Source organism: Neopsephotus bourkii, unplaced genomic scaffold (genome assembly GCF_033783945.1).
Source record: "Neopsephotus bourkii isolate Nb327-2 ecotype Australia unplaced genomic scaffold, CSIRO-AGI_Nbou_v1 NB_244, whole genome shotgun sequence".
NCBI classification, from domain to species: domain Eukaryota; kingdom Metazoa; phylum Chordata; class Aves; order Psittaciformes; family Psittacidae; genus Neopsephotus; species Neopsephotus bourkii.
In genome coordinates, this window is record NW_026900754.1 from 2,069,683 (window position 1) to 2,088,465 (window position 18,783).

Here is an 18,783-nt window from a genome sequence, read left to right on the forward strand (position 1 = left end):
TGCTTACTTGGTTTTACTCAAGTCAGCTCATGCTCTTTCTAGAGACCATTTCCTAGAATCACCAGGGTTTTTTGAAGAGGCTTCCTAATATTTGGAGGATGCCAGTTTGCTTCCAATTAGCTCCAACGCTGCACACTATATTCAAGGACTATTCACTGTGATTGCAATGTCTATTTTGCCAGTGTTCTTCATGATTTGAGTCTCTAGCTGTTTGCAGAGTATCTTAAACTAGACAGTGGTTACTAGTGGACCCCTGTGCCCAGCAGAGCACACCCTTTCTGCAGTTGTGAAAAGGAGAGGGAGGAGCTCTTTTACCTCATGCGTTTGCTAAGCTCGGGAAAAAACCTGATTCTGTGTGCAGAACCATCCTCCCAAACTTCCCCATAGCAGGACAGAGAATTTCTGTACTAGAGCTGCCCCTGCAAGCATGGACTATTTCCTGATTAAGGGGTGAGAGAACAGATAAATATGGAGATGACTGTCCTGCATTTAGGGAATGGGCAGATAGACAAGGAGTGCAGGGGCAGCTGAAGGAGGAGCTGTTAGCATAAATGAGCTTTTCTTACGTGCTATATTCTGCACTGACTGCTTGGCCTAGATTTGGGGCTAGTTGTGAGGTGGGGAAGAGGGATTAGCACATTGCCATATGTTTTTGTCTTAATGGTATGTTTCATAGATTTTTCTATCCCACAGCTACATTTGGCAGGTTTCCTTTCCAGCATTTGGTAATGGTTCCTTATAAATGCAAAAAAAGAAACATGCCAAATGCATCTTTTAAAACCAGAAGAACTGACAAAATACGGGTCTGCTCTCAGGCTGGCCCCATTGCTATCAGTCAGGGGAACTCTGACATGGAAGTACATTCTCATGCAATACTCTGTTATGCCCTTATATAGTGAGGGTTCTTCTGAGAGACTGCCAGCATTTTGCAGAGGAGAATGCAATGACACATAAACAATCTTCCTCTTCTTGGGACTATCTCCTTCCTCCTGCTACTGCTCAAATGGCTCTTCTTACCTTTTTGTCCACCCATCCCAGCTCCACTGTTCTCTTCTAACCTTGCTCCGAGACAAAAGTGCTAGGAGCCCAGCACAGAGCTGTACAGAACAAGCTTACCTACAAGGGGAAGGATCAGACTTCACTGTTTCCTTCCTCTACTACTCCCTAAACATTTGCTGTTGTCCACTGCCGACAGTGAGAACCTAGGTGGGTGGTAGCAGGTCTCTGGCAAGATCCCATACAACAGATTGTGTTTTCATGCTGCAACATGCACACAAATACATCAGTGTGCTATTCCCCTCCCTTCGTGTGCTCTAGAGCACCCTTTCCTGAAGCCAAGGGGGGCAAAAAAAGGCAGCACAGAGATCTGGTTGGAAAATCTCACATCAGATGCTAGCAAGTACTTGGGGCTTCATCCTGTTCAATAATTTTTATTTCTGCGATGGCAAAACAGATGTACATGTGCAGTACAACTATAAAAGACTTAAAAGTCAGAGAAATTGAGAAATACAAATGAGAAAACATTTTAAAAGGTCATTTAAAGAAGGCAGCATGCCTCAGACATTCTTCAGTAATACTCATCTAAGCTGGTAAAAGGCTGTCTAGGTAGCCTGTTCCATGTCTGAGAAATGTTCACAGTGAGAACCACTCTCCTAATACCTCACAATAGATCTGTGGCAGAATGTGAAGCATGCTGCCTCTTGTTTTCAGTGGACTAGGATAGCCCAACTTACCATTTTCAGCCCTGCAGCAGCCCATATTTCATGATTACTTTGGCCATTCTTCCTTTCCTGCAGGTGTAACCAAGTGAACTTCCCTGTCTTACAGCCTGTGCTCTGGATTTCAGCCCATCCTTGAGAGCCTCCTCCAGACACTCTCCACAATGAGTCCCTTGCTTGTAGCACGGAGCACATCAAAATCCCAGCTCCTAGGGTACATCCTTGGTAGGACAGCACAGCCCTGAAGTCAGACAGCACTGCAACCTACCAATCTTTAAGTACTGAAAGCCTGTTTGGTATATGCTGCTAGCACTATTATTAAATAATGGTAATACTTGTAGTTGGGCAATAGCATTCACCAGCAGGGCAGAGGAAGTTTACGTTTGTGATGCTTATGGAAGATGGCAAAATCCCTCCTTAAGTTGTGTTCTACAGGTCCTTATCTCCAGGAGTACCTTAAAGCACCCCATCAGAAGATCCTGAATGGTACAGATGCCACTACAAATATAACTGTTGATGCAAGCCTCAAAACACTCATGTAAAGAATGTATGTGCTATTACTTTTATTTCCCAAATAGACAGACTGGGGTGTAGAGAAGTGACTGCTCATGGTCATCAAGTCAGGAGCAAAGCAGGAATAGAACTGAGGAGTCCTGAGGACTTGCAAACCAGCCACTTCAGTTGAAATTTCAGTTTGAATTATCTTCAGGTCAGATATCTGATGTCTCAGCTATTTAACCCAGATAGTGTAAGATGACTTCTATTCATCTGAAACTAAGACTGTTTCCTCACTTCTCCAAGTAAGCAAGGTCCAGAGTGATGATAAATACATCACTGCAGCAGTCATTTTGCCCCACTGCAACTGTAGCTCTTTTCGAATCTGATTTATGCAACAACTTAAAGTAAGCAAGCTTTAGTTTAACATAGGAAATGAAGGTGACAATTGCAACTAAAGAGAAATTGAAACAAGCAAAATTTCTTTACACAGGTTGCCTTTATCCAGAATTACTGTTTTTCTTCAAAATTATTTTAGATGTTTAACAGGCAGCAGAGATTGGCGGCCTGTTCAAATATATATGATATCCAGAGTGAGGAAGAAAATGTACTGGAAACACATGTGCTACTGAGGAGGAATTTAAGACAGACTAATATAAAAATCAGCAGGGAGGGAAAAAATGAGTTGGACGTTTTCCTTTCTAGTCTGGCTTGCTTCTAAAGGATACTACTTAGAGCAAGAAATAGAATGTCCTTACACTAGCCATCCAATTCAGTTCCTTAGTATAAAAAAATGGCAGAGGTTTCTGTTAATGGCTTTTCGTTCACCATCACCTACCTTGTGCCAGTTCAGGGAACAGAGCATTGCAAGGACACTAACCCAAATTCCAGCATGACTTTTCATCTGCCCTGGGGCGAGTTAATGCACTGAGCAAGACAAGACTAAGTCCAGAATCTTTTGCTGAAAGTTACATTCCCTGTGAACATACTTAACCAGAGATCAAGAAAACAGTGCACTCTACTTCTCAATTACTTTTAGACCTTTTCTACCTTCTACAGCACTCCACTCAGTAAAATTTCCCCAGTGAGATATGGACAAAATAGTACCAACTGTTCTGACTTGGCCTTATTCAGTGCTGCTGCAGGAGCTCCAGGAAGAGGACTAACTCCACGTCATAGAGGAGCATTCACACCCTGCCAAGCCCCTGAACCAAACAGCACAATGGCTATACCTCTGGTACACCAGAGAGAGCAGGCAGAGATGCTCCAGGACAACAAGGCAGGTGAATGTAACAAAACAGTGCCTTCTGGAATCAGCATGAGAGCCTATGTCTTGGCTTGGGCCTTCTTACAAGAAGGGGCACTCGGCTGATACACTCTGTGGTCATGGTTTTTCCATCAGCAAGTATCTGCTTACTTGAACATCAGAAGCCAGACAGTTATCACCATGTTAATTCACATGGTTAGCTTGGCTGCCAAACACCAGGCACAGTTTACAGCTTATGGCAAGCAGTAGCAAATTCAAGCCACTAGGCAAGATGTGAAATAACTTGCATCCTTTTACTAATCCTCAGAGCCTTTCCTGTTTTCCTCTACTTTGATATTTTTCTCTTTGGATTTTCATTAAATGAGGTAATGAGAAGCAAAATAAATCAGATATTGGGAAATAACAAGGCAGATAATATCAAACATGAGTACTTACAAATTGTAGTTCCGTTCACTTGATAGGTACAACTAATGCCATCAGTTTTGCCTCCAAGAGTTAAGCCATTTCCTCTAAGAACAACCTGAAATTCCTCTGGAGAGAAAAGCAAAAACCCCAAATCACTAATTCAGTGCACTGCAGTAAGTTAGGCAAGAATTTCGATATAGCTTGCAATAAATGAAGCACAACACAGTAATGCTTAAAACTTACTCAGGTCTCTTTTCTTTAAGTGGCCCCTGGTACTGCATTCATCAGTTAGGTCACTATAGGAAAAATTAAGATTTGTTTCCAGATCTTAATCATTGAGGCAGCCCTACTGAAATGGATGTTAATTCTGACTGTCAACAGGATCTGGGGGTCAGTTGCACAGTAAGAAACAATCTTTCAGTGATAAATGAGAAATCTGGGTCTCATAACCAGACGACTCCCTAGACCTGGCTCTGGCTGACTTCAAGTGCCAGATGAAGAAAACACTTCTCCTTAGTGCTATTTCTCTGGAAGCTGTGGAAGGGCCATGCTATTTGTGAGTTGTGCAGAGGAGGAGTGAAAATAGTTTGTTTATCAAGGCCACCAGTTTCATTGAAACAATCCATGTTGTTACAGAAACATTAAAATAAGGAGGTTTTGTAACTCCCTGATTTGGACTGGTCTCAAACTATCTGTGGATTGTGAAACTCAGAAAGCAGACTAGCCCTTACAATTTCATGCAACTCTTCTACTTAATAAATGTATTTCCCCTCGCTGCAGAAAAATGCTTTACAACTTAAACTCCACAGACGTAGGATCACGCCACTAGAAATATTGTCATGTATTTATATTTTATGAACATATATGTTAACAGGATTCTCAAACTTAAAACCATGATAGTATGCATGTGTCATAGAATAAGTTCCACAGCTTTGAATATGAGGGCATGACTAAGGGTAGAGGGCCAGTTAAATGCCTCTCAACTTAGAATCATGGAATCATAGACTCATAGAATAGTTAGTGTTGGAAAGGACCTTAAGATAATCAAGTTCCAAACCCCCTGCCATGGGCAGGGATGCCTCACAGCAGACCATGTCACCCACGGCTTTGTCCAGCCTGACCCTGAACACTGCCAGGGACGGAGCATTCACAGCTTCCCTGCACAACCCATTCCAGTGCCTCACCACCCTTACAGTAAAGAACTCCTTCCTTATATCCAATCTAGAATTCCCCTGTTTAAGTTTTAACCCATTACCCCTTGTCCTATCACTACAGTCCCTAGTGAAGAGTCCCTCTTCAGCATCCTTAAAAGCCCCCTTCAGATACTGGAAGGCTGCTATGAGGTCTCCACACAGCCTTCTCTTCTTCAGGCTGAACAGCCCCAGTTTTCTCAGCCTATCTTCATACTGGAGGTGCTCCAGTCCCCTGATCATCCTCGTGGCACTCCTCTGAACTTGTTCCAACAGTTCCATATCCTTTTTATGTTGAGGACACCAGAACTGCACACAATACTCCAAGTGAGGTCTCACGAGAGCAGTGTAGAGGGGCAGGATCACCTCCTTTGACCTGCTGGTCATACTCCTTTTGATGTAGCCCAGGATACAGTCAGCCTTCTGGGCTGGGAGCACCCACTGCCGGCTCATGTTAAGTTTCTCATCGACCAACACCCCCAACCCTCTGCAGGGCTGCTCTGAATCTCTTCTCTGCTCAACTAGTAGCTGGATTGCTCTGACCCAGGTGCAGGACCTCTCACTTGGCATGGTTAAACTTCATGAGGTTGGCATCAGCCCACCTCACAAGCGTGTCAAGGTCCCTCTGGATAGCATTCCTTCCCTCCAGCGTATCAACCAAATCACACAGCTTCATGTAATCAGCAAACTTGCTGAAGGCACACTCAATCCCACTGTCCATGTCACTGACAAAGATGTTGAACCAGACGGGTCCAGTCACTTCTTTATCCACCGGGTGGTCCACCTATCAAATTGATGTCTCTCCAATTTAGAGACAAGGATGTCACGTGGGACAATGTTGAACACTTTGCAGAAGTCCAGGTAGATGACATCAACTGCTCTACCCCTGTCCATCAGTTCTGTAGCCCCATCATAGAAGGCCACCAAATTGGTCAGGCAGGATTTCCCCTTGGTGAAGCCATGCTGGCTGTCGCCAATCACCTTGTTGTTTTTCATGTGCCTTATCATGGCTTCCAGGAGAATCTGCTCCAAGATTTTGCCAGGCACAGAGGTGACACTGACTGGTCTGTAGTTCCCTGAGTCATTCATTTTCCACTTCTTGAAAATGGGGGTTATATTTCCCTTTTTCCAGTCATTGGGAACTTCACCTGACTGTCATGATTTTTCAAATATGATGGACAGTGGCTTAGCAACTTCATTCGCCAGCTCCTTCAGGACCTATGGATGGATTTCATCAGGTCCTATGGACAAAACTTCCACGTGTATTACCTAAACCACGAGAGGAGGCCCTGGAAGACCCCTCTTCTGAGGAGAAAAATGAGGCAATAGGGAAGGATCTGATCTTTCTTTAGCTCCTTGGAGATTTTTTAAATACAGATGTTTTATTCTAGAGACCTGTAAGGATTTCTTTTAGGTAGATCAGGAAATCCATGCTATAATAATCAAATATTATTTTAACATTATAGAAACTCACCTCCTACGCAGACACTGGATGGCTCCAAATATAAAATCTCAGTGCATGACTGCTTCAAAACCTATTGTAAAGCAGGAAACAAGTCACAGATAGGTCTGCGTGCTGTTTCAGTGAGAAATATGATTTAACCCAACACTCGTTCCTAGAAGAAAGATGTGCACAGCCACAGGTTTGATAAGCCTAAGTCTCGTTTTGCAGGGTATTGCCTTGACCATGCAGAACTTATGCAGACATGCATTCAAGTCTCCTAGGAATTCAGAAGATTTGGATAGTTTGTTAAATCTAGGGCAGTCTTGAAAACAATGATGTCTGATATTTGTCTTTAAATTTCTGTTCAGATCCCTAACCTAATTTTCCAGGAACCCCAATCCTAAAGTTCAAGCCAAAAATTAGTCACAAGGAGCCTGATCCAAAAGTTAATCCAGTCAAAAGCAGTCTTCCAACAATATGCAGGTCAAGCCAAGTGCACATTATTCCAAGTACTGGCATCATGCCCTCTGTAAAGCACAGCAAGAATGCACAGTGCTCTTGATGTGCTGCCATCTGTAGAACGGGGGTTTTTCACTGCCATACCAGCCTGCTTTGATTCTCCAATCAGTTGAGGAATATGATTCCTGAAGGCTGGGATAAAACAATACTCTTTACAGGTGACTTGGAAATACAAAGGATGGAATGCAAGAGAAAGGAGGAACTAGCACCTTTGACAGATTTGTACTTCTGGAGGTCTCAGATGTTAGTTACCCTTAGTTTCAGCCAAGTTACATTTTACTGTTTACAAACACAGAGCGATCACATTATCCATGGTCAAGCAGAGGCATGAATAGCAACCAGGTGTTGCAGACCACTTCAGTTTCCATTCAAAGCTTGTATGACTACAACTGCTGCTGGATTCTAATGGTGAGATCACCCTCTCTTCCTGCTGCCAGGATCTCAGTCCCACAGCAGGGCCCGTCTCTTGCTTATTACTGTTGTCCAGGAGGAAGATGTGACACCTATGACAGAAATGTTAATCTCCCTCCCTAAGCAGGTAATGGGATTTCTGATAACACAGGGGGAATGAGTCTCTTTTAAGTATGTAGGATTAGACACATAAACAATCCACAACTTCCTTCTACCTTTCCATGGTAATGTGTGATTTTATTTTAATTTTTCCCAATGGTTTTAAGTTTTTCTCTCAGAAAACTTTTGTGATGTCTATATAGCTTTCCCTATAATAAGTCATACAGTTTTAGGAGACATTCATATGTACCACTGCATGGAATCAATTCAGTCCCTTGTAATCAGGTGCATAGTAGAAAGTCCTGTTTCCATCCCCTCTGTATTTCCAGTTGCCAGAATTGTGCCTGCTCATGAGCTGGCTGAATGTCAGTAAATGTAACTCTGTCTTAACTCCTCATTCCCTGCTTTAAGTACATCTCTCTTGTTTACTCTGTCTATCACTGCTAGTGATTTCTGTTGCCCCCCCAGCAATCTAGACCTGCTAGAAATCTAGGCCCAGTAGAAACAAGAATGTATTTGTCATTATGCTGACAAAAAGCATGCCAAGCTCCAAGGAAAAGAATATCTTGCCTCATTCAACACTCCCCGTATCACCTGTTTCCCCACAAACTGTTGCGCACAAGTCATCTTTTTTAGCCCTTAAAACCTCATTTATAAACATTAAGGAGTATTTTAAAAGAGAGCCCTTGCAGGCACACGCATTTGGATGAGACACAGTGAGAGAGAACTTTGGAAAGAATGTAGCTCCAAGTTCGCCAGTTTATATTAGCTGAGGCTCTCATCGCAATTCCTAAACGGGACTTAGCTTTTTGATTCTTAACTCAGTGTAAACAGAGGAAGTGCTATGCAGTTTGGGGTGGGGGTTGAGAGGGGGAGGAGGACTATTATGTGCAAAATAAAATACTGATTTACTGATTTTTTTTTTTCTGATTTTGAAATCAGAGCATTGGTGCAAAGGGTCAAATCCCATGAACTGTACCACATGTCACCACTCTGAATGATTTGGCTCACAACAATATGGTAACTTGTATTTAGCTCTCATAATGCCAAACATGAAAATATTTTCCAAGCAATCACCACTTGTCCTGTCACAGGTGGGAGAGGAGAACATATTTTCGCATCTTGAAATGATATATAGAAACTTGGGAGTCTTTCTTCTTTTTCTGCTCTGGCTCTCACTTTTTTCTATCTGTTTTAATCTTCTTTTTTTTTCTCACTCTTTCCATGCAAGCTGTTTCTTCCAAGCTAGCACACTGCATTCCAATCAAAAGCTAATCTCTTTCCTTTAGGAATGATGTGAAAGCATCTTAGCCATTTTGCCTCATGACCCATCTTCATTATTCAGTAAGTCCTCATCTCTAGATCAGGGCTATTCCTGTTTCACTCCTTCTAGTACCACACTGAAATCACCTTTCAGCAACAGCTCATGAGGGATATTCCACAGTGCATGTTAGTTATCCAAGTTCTCCTTTTCAAGATGCTGGTGTTTCACCACAAAGTTAAAGGGGTAAGCCCTGGGTTCATACACAGTATGTATGCACAGCTGAAATCTAGTATCCTTGCCACTTCTGCAGCCCAAGATGGGGGATGTGACCCATTCCAACAGTAACAGCTTTTAAGGGAGCTCCAGTTGTGTGTGGCAGAAGCACATTTAACAATGGCAACATAGAAACCAAAACACGCATATAACTTCACCTCCCTCCTCCACACCAGCCCCTCCCACTCCTTTTAAAAACTTTAAACTATTTTGCTATGGAAACTTGAGCTGAAGAGTCAGCAAGATCAAAATCAACTCTATGAAAAATTGTACGACACTCTTTCTTTCCCAGTTCAGGATAATCAAATGCAAATTCATTATTTAGAAACCTGCTGCCCACAAGGCAAGTTGGAATGATCACTATATAAGGCCATCCTTGGATAGGCTAGTTAAACAAGTCTGCTGACATAAAATAAATTTAAATAAGACTATAAATTGCCATAGTGTCTGGGGTTGAACAGTAGCAGTCATTTTTCTCCTTCTTAGGAACTGGTGTAGAGCTGCATTTTTTACTTTACTCTGAGAACAATGCTGATAACATACCAGTGTTTTAGTTGTTGCTAAGTAATGCTTACCCCGATCCACGACTTTTCAGTCTCTCATGCTCTGCCAGTGAGGAGGGGCACAAGATGCTAGGAGGAAGCAGAGACAGGACACCTGACCCAAACTAGCCAAAGGGGTATTCCATACCACAGCACGTCATGCCCAGTATATAAACTGGAGGGAGTCACCCAGAAGGCCCGGATCACTGCTCAGGTCAGGCTGGGTATTGGTCATCGGGTGGTGAGCAACTGTATTGTGCATCACTTCTGTTTACTGGGGTTTTTTTCCTTTCCCCTCTTAGTTTTATATTCTCTCCCCTTGTTATTTTCCTTATCATGATAATTATTAGCGGTAGTAGTAGTAGTTTTGTATTATACTTTAGTTATTGGACTGTTCTTAACCCATCAGATTTGCATTCTTTCAATTCTTCTCCCCAGCCCTCCAGAAGTTGGGGTAGGGGAGAGTGAGCAAGTGGCTGCGCGGCTCTGAGTTACCAGCTGGGCTTAAACCAAGACACTTAGTTTAATAGCACGCACTGAGAATTCATGTCATCCATTTCGTTACCAGAGCTCCACACCAAATACACGGCTCTCCTCTCCCAGGCTCGCAAAGGCTTTCCTTCTAGACCCAACCACTAGCCATCCCAGAAAGAAACATTTCCCAACAAACCCAGGTACAAAACAGAACTGAAAACAGTCAGCCTGTGCTCAGTTTTCTTAGAGCTTCAGAAATGGAGAAGTGTGGAGAATTGTCCTGGGTTCAGCAGTAGCAGTCACTTTTCTCCTTCTTAGTAGATGGTGCAGTGCTGTGTTTTTGACTTTCAGCCTGGGAACAACATTGATTAACACCAGTGTTTTTAGTCATTGCTAAGTAATGTTTACTCTGACCAAGGACTTTCTGCGTCCCATGCTCTGCCAGGGATAGGGGCACAAGAAGCTGGAAGGAAGCAGAGACAGGACACCTGACCCACACTAGCAAAAGGGGTATTCCATACCACAGTACATCATGCCCAGTATATAAACTGGGGGCAGTTACCTGGAAGGGATAGATTGCTGCTCAGGTCTGGCTGGGTATCAGGCAGCAGGAGGTGAGCAGTTGTATTCTCTTCCCTTGTTATTTCCCTTATCATTATTATTATTATTGGTGTCAGCAGCAGTGGTTTGTGTTATACCTTAGTTACTGGACTGTTCTTAACCCATGGGAGTTACGTTCTTTTGATTCTCCTCCCCATCCCTCTGGGAGTAGGGGGAGGAAGAAGGTGGGGGAGTAAGCGAGCAGCTGTGTGGTTCTGAGTTACCAGCTGGGCTTAAACCACAAGGATCTACTGAGTAGTTCCTCAAAGTGTGAGACTGAACTGTGCTGTGCAGAACACCAGTTCTACACATAGAGGCTAATCAAAGTGGAGAGGGTCACACTGTAGAGTCAACTGGGTTGGAAAAGACCTTTAAGATCAATTCCAACCATAATGAACACAGCTGTGAACCTAACACTTGTTAGGAAACACGTTTGGGGGTTGGAACTAGGTGATCTTAAGGTCCTTTCCAACCCAAACCATTCTGTGATTCTATGTATGGCTGCTGGAAAGAGAAGGAAATACAGTTCTGCTCTTCAAGGTAGTCTCTTGTACTCAAAAAAAAAAAAAAAAAAAAAAAAGACAAGAAATTCAGGTCCCAAACTTCCTCTTGTTTAACAGCAAACAACAAAACAACAGACTGATGAGGAAACCCTTTTCTGTAGCTCCTCCATATACAGGGTTTGTTACTTCACTGCCACATTGCAGTAGCACCAGCTGAGCAGCTAAGATTAAAAACGTTGTCATGCTGTTTTCCACAGTTATTACAACAGCTACCTCAGTAACAAGTGCATGAAGGCAGCTTACGTTCTGTGCTGAACACAGCGCTCAGCACAGCTCCTGAGGACTGCTGGAAGACAGAGAAGCCTCTAAGGCTTTTGGTGAAATCACATCTTACAGCTATTAAACGAATGGATACTGTACAATTTCCACAGAACTTCTCAGTAATGAAAGTTATTCACTCAGGAATACTTCTGAAAACAGAAGTTACCAGAATAAAGGCATCTGAGACATAGGCACTGAAAAGCAAGTTCTCCCTTGCTGTAGACTTGCTGACTTGAGCTGCAGTGCCTGACTACCCTTCCTAAAGAAGTGGTTTATCATTTTTGTCATTAATAAAACATTTAATTCGATTAGAGATGTTTTACAGAAATGCTCTCAGTTTCTGACCTGTATGGTCCGAACTGAAAAACAGAATCAAGTTTTGTCAGATTTAAGCTTCAGAAACAATACACATACACAAATAATTACATTAGCATAGAAAAGGCAGATGTCCCTGTCATAAGATGTTGCCTTGTCATAAATGTTGCCGCTGCTTTATGGAAACATTTCTTCCTATTGAAAACATATGCCTTCTGCATCTTCCAGTATCTGTTAAAATTGTCACACACTGGGCCCAGCTCTGTGTTGACTCACTTTTCACCTTGGCTACTGCCTCTTAAAGGTTCTTGGAATTGAAACAGTAAAGCAGCACTGCAGCTTTGTAAGTATTTTGACTACCATGCACTCAGAACACACTGTGGAACAGAGGTGTACCATGCGGTACAGCATTACATGCAGGCTGAAACAACTTTCCCTTCCAGCACTTTAATGAATTTCATGTTCCAAGAAACAGTGAGAACAATGCAGCAGCAACAAGCCATGGAGCAACCCAACTGTACATCAACAATTAACAAAATAGGCTAAGTGTCAAGTTATTTCCCAGCACCATTTGGTTTTGCTTAGCCCCAGTATGCAGTTAGGAAGGTTTTGGCAGCAGTCAGCACTATAAGTCATAACTCACGTGGCATCTGTTCCTCCCCGGAACTGCACACTGAGGTCAGGATTTGGGACAGGTCATCAGCACAGCTCAATTCACTACTGAACCACTATCACAATTTTTAAGGCTACTGTTGTGACACTAGAAAATGATATTTGGATGTAAGGTGTTTGATTCCCAGTAAAAACACCAGCATAACAGTGAACTGCTGACAATCCCACAACCGGCCAGCTTCACTCTTTACAGAGGAAAGCGTGTGGTTCTGTGAACAGAAGTGCATGTATTGTAAGAAAATAAATGCCTCTTAACTTGCTATTTCCAGAACCTTTCCCTTTCTCTTTTAAAGAGAAAGAAAATATTCACCTTTAAAACAAAATACTTGCTATACCCACATATGGCAAGACATGTGCAAATCATGCTGGCAGCGCAATATAATCACTTCACTTTTTGCACAGTCTGTGTGCAAAACTACATTCACAGCAGTAGTAACTCCTGCTCAGTGCACAGGGGCTTCTGCCTGGAGCATGGCCTATTGATACACTGCCAGCCGTTCATGTGTACACTCGCTGCAAAATGTGTGCTTCTCAGTTCAGAAAGATGGCAAAACAGCACTAAAAAAAAAACCTTAAATGGTAGTCTAACAGTAAATTCTATGGGGATTTCCATCCCATTTTTTTTTCTTCCCTTCCTTCCAAATGTGGGGTTCATCCTTTTCCCTAGGGATGCTCTAAACACAACATCTAGTGAGCAAAATACAACCATGAAGAAAGCAGATAGGAACTACAGTAAACTGCAAACATAATTAAAGTTGTTCATATTGCAACATGTGAAGAGAATGTGGTTCTCCTCATGTACTGTGCCAAGGACCTCTCAGATAACCGTGAAACCTGCATCACAAAATGCTGTATCTCCCTCGCTTCCACCCTCGATCAAGACATACTGGCAACCATGCTCAAGTTAGTCACCCACAATCTTGTAATTGTTACTGCCAAACACAGCTACTTCATTTGATAAAATGTACTGAAAGAAGGGCTGCAGGAAGGGATGATGGCAGAAGCAACAGCTAACTCAAAACAATGTCTGAGAGGGCCCTCATCAGGTAACAGCACTTCAAATTACCTTTACCATTACTAGTCTCAGTGGGATCTGTGCACATAGACAAAGCCTGTTAACAGTTGTCAAGTGTGATGCTCAAGTTTACTGGGTTCTTAACTGACTGGGATTGCCCACAACTTTTGGTTCCCAGTAAGTGCTAATCAGGGAATGCCACACACCTGTATCATCTATTTAAGTGGACCACAGTTGCTGTGGAGTTGTAAGTGGAGTTTAGGGTTTTTGGGCTGGGGTTGTGTGAAGTTTTTGGAGTATGTGGAACAATGCTCTTGAGTTAGTCCCCTCTCTGGTAAATTAGTATGTTCTTGAGATTTGCCCTAGCATGGAGTTGTGAAACTCCTCAGAATGAATACTGAAAATAGCATTCTAGTTCTGTTTGTTTAGTAGCTTTAAGCTAGGTTGGGCTGGTGGCCTATCTGGCCAGCCCAAGTCAAGCAGGGCCTAACAAAGCTCAGTTCACACAGATGGTTAGTTTAGCTCTGGAAATTATTTTGCTTCTATGATTCTTTTGTGCTGACTGGCTGAACTAGGAATGGACTGAACTCATGTTTCCATGTGTTTTTATTTTTCTATGAGTCATTTCAAAGTACTACTGGCAGCTGTATTCTTTGTTTTCGGTTGGGTTTTTTTCTGTACCTCAGAACTTCATACACACACACTGTTGCTGAGAGAGTAAACAGGAAATGCAAGTAAAGGAGGAGGTGTTTAATTCAAATGGACTCATTTGCTAATTTTGTTTTAGAGAATGAAATGCTCACTGTCAATAGATCAGTATTTTTCACATTGAATTCACTGAATGTTACAGCATGTGAAAGTGAATATGTGATGGTGAAAAACCTTGGCTGTCTGTATGCTGGTATCATTACAGGTTTCTCTCATTCAAGAGCTGTGTTTTTCTATCTGAGTGGGAGGTGTGCCCCCTTATATTGTGATAAGTAAACTTTAAACCTGGCATAGGTTACAGGAGAAAGTTCACCTAAGCAGAGCCATTGTTCTCAGTGTTTATATTTTTGTGCCCTTAATCATACTCAGGATTTTTAAGTCAAAAGCACCCCTTAGGCTCTAGACAGGCCAGCTTCTCCATGAAACAACCAATGTTTAAACACCCTGAAGTGAATTACTTATTTCCAAAGTAAAATCTTGCATTCTTTTGAACGGTATCCCAAGGTGCATCTCATTATGATCTGAACTAAATGGAAAAAAAAAGAGTATTTAAAAAAAAAACAAAAAAAACCACCCAAAACACAAAACCCATGGGATCCATGTGCAAAGTTAAATTCCATGCTGTATGTCTGGACTGGTCTCACATCATGTGTCTCTTGTTAAAGCAACCCCTACCTTTTCCCATTTTTTTTTTCCCCAGTGCTGATCTGTGCAGAAAGCAATGAGGCAACAAACCACCTCACACTAGACAGAAGACAATCAAACCAAGATAACTTGCAATGAAACGTGTGCTTTCATAGGAAATACCATGTCAGTGATTCTCTCCAGCAAAGTTACAGCAAGGGAACTACAGCAGTTAATAGCTACCTCTGCTGCCAAACATCTGTGCTCTTAACTACAACTTGCTGCCAAGTTCAGCCTACTTCCTGATGCTGCTCAGCAGTGCCTTGCACAAAGAGCAAGGGGGGAGGGGATGGGGAGAAGGTTGCTGTCCTGTCCCCTAGCTAAATGAAAAGAAAGAATCCCTGAGACATATGGTCTTGCATAAAATAACCATCAGAGAGAAGCTGCGTGCAGTGTCAGGTTAGTGGGAATATTCTAATTATGCAATGTCTGAGCAGTACCTGATTTGTAGTCACTGAGTAAAACAAATGTAGATGACAAAACTGTGGGTCATCAAAGATGCATATTTTAAAAGCATGAGAACCTTTACCCCCAAATTACCAAAAATAACTTGAAGCCCATTACTTATCAAGTAATGTAAACAGGAATCCAGAAAAACTGTTACTTTCCTTAACAGGAAAGAAGTTGTTTGGGGTCTTTATCTTATTTTTTTTTCCCTTTTTATTTCTTTCTTTCTTCTTTTATATATATATAATTTTTTTTTTATTTTTTTTTTTTACTAGTAAGGAAAATCCGTCTTGAAGAAACTTACCACTAAGGTAACACTAAATTTCATTTGGAGCTGCGAGTGCTTCTTTTTAAGCAACTTTTGGAGCATCCCTTATGTAACAGAACTGACAGCCATGCAGGGATAGCTGACAAATCAAATCCAAATCCCCGAGTATACCCATGCTCACACAAACTCGAACCATGTCAGTTATGTTGCTGGCTTATCAAGCTCTCTGTTCTCCAGGAGAACATTATATGGTTTGTAATATGTCAGAGAATGTAAAATTAAGGGCTGCACAGCAGTGAAGGATAGAACAGAAAGCATTCTATTCCAGGCCATTGATTCCTTTTAACAACTACATGCAGTAATTCCCAAAACTACCTACTCAGTCTCAATCACACGGAAAACATAGCACAGCATTCATTCTAAGCCTTGCACCCAGTACAGCTTGAGTATTAGACCATTCAAGGGGATTAAAGAAGATGGCTGATTTAAACAGAGTAATTCATTTAATGGTAACTTGTTGCATTTCTCCTCCCCCAACCTCCTTAAAAGTTTAACAGTTTGCTTCCTGGATTCCCAGTGCACAAACTGAGCATATTTTCTTCCTACAGGAAATGATTCAATTAAACTGATGTGTAATTGATAATGAACTATTTAAGCCCGTTTTGCTCTTGAAAAATCTTAACAGCGTGCACTCAGCTGGCTGACCCTCCTCCTCAGTCTGCAGCCAAGGGACACTTTAAGAAAAAAGGGGGAAGCAGATGCTGCACAGGGCCCCTGTTTAAGAAAAAAGGGGAAAGCAGATGCTGCACACTCAGCAAGGTAGTCTAGGGAGGTAGCTCATTAGTTGAGCTAGCTCAGGGCAGACCTGTTGACAACTTTAAAATAACACAGTTCCCAGTTACAACTCATTAACTAAGTTGCTTGCAACTTGGTCACTGACACACAAGCAGTTTAGAAGAGGCTCAGGAAACACTCCTGGTTAGAGATACTGCACGTTTGCCAGAATGTCTAACCTTGGAGCACTTGCTGTTAAGCCTCCCTCTCCATCTCTATGAGCTCTGCTGACCTATCTTGCTGTTTATAGCAGGTAACAGCTGGAGATGTTGACTGACTCATGAGTTTAATAATTCACTATTATCACCCTAGTGCAAAAGCTGCTTCTGAAAAAGTGCTGCTGATAGCTTACCTCGTGCAGCAGGCACCAGACCGAAAGCAAGGCTGGAACACACTTTTGTAAAGTCCTGCAGTAACTTTTACAAATCTTAAGGCTAAAATTCTTCTTCACTTGAGAGAAGACAGCTCTTGTCTATCTGAACATGACTAGTACTATTCAGTAGGCTCTGTTCTTTTCCCCCTCCTCTGGCACCAGCTCACTGTCCAAGACAGGTCAATTCCCTCTCTCCTTGCTGAGCTTTGTTAGACTGTAAGACATGCAGGTACAGGTCTGCTTTTCACCCAGCCTCATCAACAAGCCGTGTGGCCCCTCCATCTGCTAGGCACTGGGGTATAAGTGTAGGGACAATGACTGTCACCACATTTGAGACGAGAAGTAACCAGTCAGGTATTGAGAGCTGCTGTGTGTACCACTGCCCCCACACATTTTAACTGTCCCTGCTGGTCTGGTTGTCATCCATGTAACTTAAAGGTATGAATGCACTGTCATGCATGGTGCCTGATACAGGAACCATCTAACTGACACAGAAACCCCCTGGATATTCAGTAGATACCCTTCACTGTTGCACAAATGAATCTGAATGTGAGAAGGACGCCTCACACTAAACCATGTTGCCCAAGGCTCTCTCCAATATGGCCGTGAACACTGCCAGGGATGGAACATTCACAGCTTCCCTAGGCAACCTGTGCCAGTGCCTCATCACCCTCACAGTAAAGAACTTCTTCCTTAAATCTAATTTCAACTTTCCCTGTTTTATTTTAAACCCATCACCCCTTCTCCTATGCTGCAGTCCCTGATGAAGAATCCCTCTCCAGCATCTTTGTAGGCCCCCTTCAGATACTGGAAGGCTTGCTCTGAGGTCTCCATGCAGCTTCTCTTCTCCAGGCTGAATAGCCCAAGTTTTCTCAGCCTCTCTTCATATCACTCAAGGCTCTGTGCAACCTGGCCTTGAACACTGCCAGGGATGGAGCATTCACCACTTCTTTGGGCAACCTGTGCCAGCACCTCACCACCCTCACATAAGTAACTTCTTCCTTGTATCTAACCTGAACTTCCCCTGCTTCAGTTTAAAACCTTTTAATTCTTTGTTTAATTTTGCTGCTTCTAGGTACACTCATTTGATAGTTCTAAGTAGCTGCACTTCAGCATTGGAGCTGACATCCTGCAAACACTGCAGTCTCTCTTCCCCAGGTCAGAGAAGGTGGATATTTGAATAAGTACTGAGACATCTCATCATGTAGGGTAAGGTATCACACAGCCATGGGTGCTACCCAGACCAGTGCAGGCATTGTCAGAGAAAAGCTCTGCCTGAGGGAGGAACTACTGATGTGTTATTACTGTGTTCCTTCCTGCCATCATGTTTTCCCTTGCAGTTATCCTGTCACTCTTCCTCCAGTTGTTGTGACCACCACTGCTGCAGTGAGATCTGCAGCATTGAAGGCAGCAACCCAGTTAGAGATGCAGGGGGTCTGTCTGCCCACCATCAGTAGCTTGTTCTATGTCATCCTGCCTCTCCACACCTATGCTAAAGATCTGAGACTAAGATTCTCTGATAGATGCAATCTTATCTACAAATTTGCAACTTCTCTTGGCCAAACTTACAACTTTATGCTAAGGGTTAGGGTTTTTCCCTGAGGGGCTTCACTATCTTGGAAACAATTTACCTTCAGTTTAAAAAGCTCTAGGTGATGCAACTGCTCAGCTTGCACATCTTTATCGGTGTTGGGGGGGTGGTGTGTTTGTCCAGTATGTTTAAATAGAACAATGCAAAACTGAGCACCTGCAAACTGAATAAGCAAAGGGAGCTTAGCAATTCTACTTCTAATCCTTCTCAGGTAGAATTCTTCTTAAAGATAAAACACTTCTAGACTGAACTTTTTAAAACTGACTATATACTCTCTCAAGTTCTGCATCTACCAGTTCCTGTAATCTTATCTGATAGGTTTTTGCAGGGTTTCTTAAGTACAATACAAAA

The 18,783-nt window shown here is 42.5% G+C and overlaps 1 protein-coding gene across 2 annotated transcripts in view; it reads right to left on the reverse strand.

The window, feature by feature from the left end:
- Positions 1 to 18,783, reverse strand: part of ANTXR2 (ANTXR cell adhesion molecule 2) — a 102,769-nt gene that overhangs the window by 67,569 nt on the left and 16,417 nt on the right. For both annotated transcript variants that reach the window (XM_061345866.1, XM_061345867.1), the window contains exons 8-9: positions 6,550 to 6,610; positions 3,916 to 4,011 (exon numbers count right to left, since the gene is read on the reverse strand). In XM_061345866.1, coding sequence (XP_061201850.1) covers positions 3,916 to 4,011; positions 6,550 to 6,610 — 157 coding nt within the window. The remainder of the gene's footprint in view (positions 1 to 3,915; positions 4,012 to 6,549; positions 6,611 to 18,783) is intronic.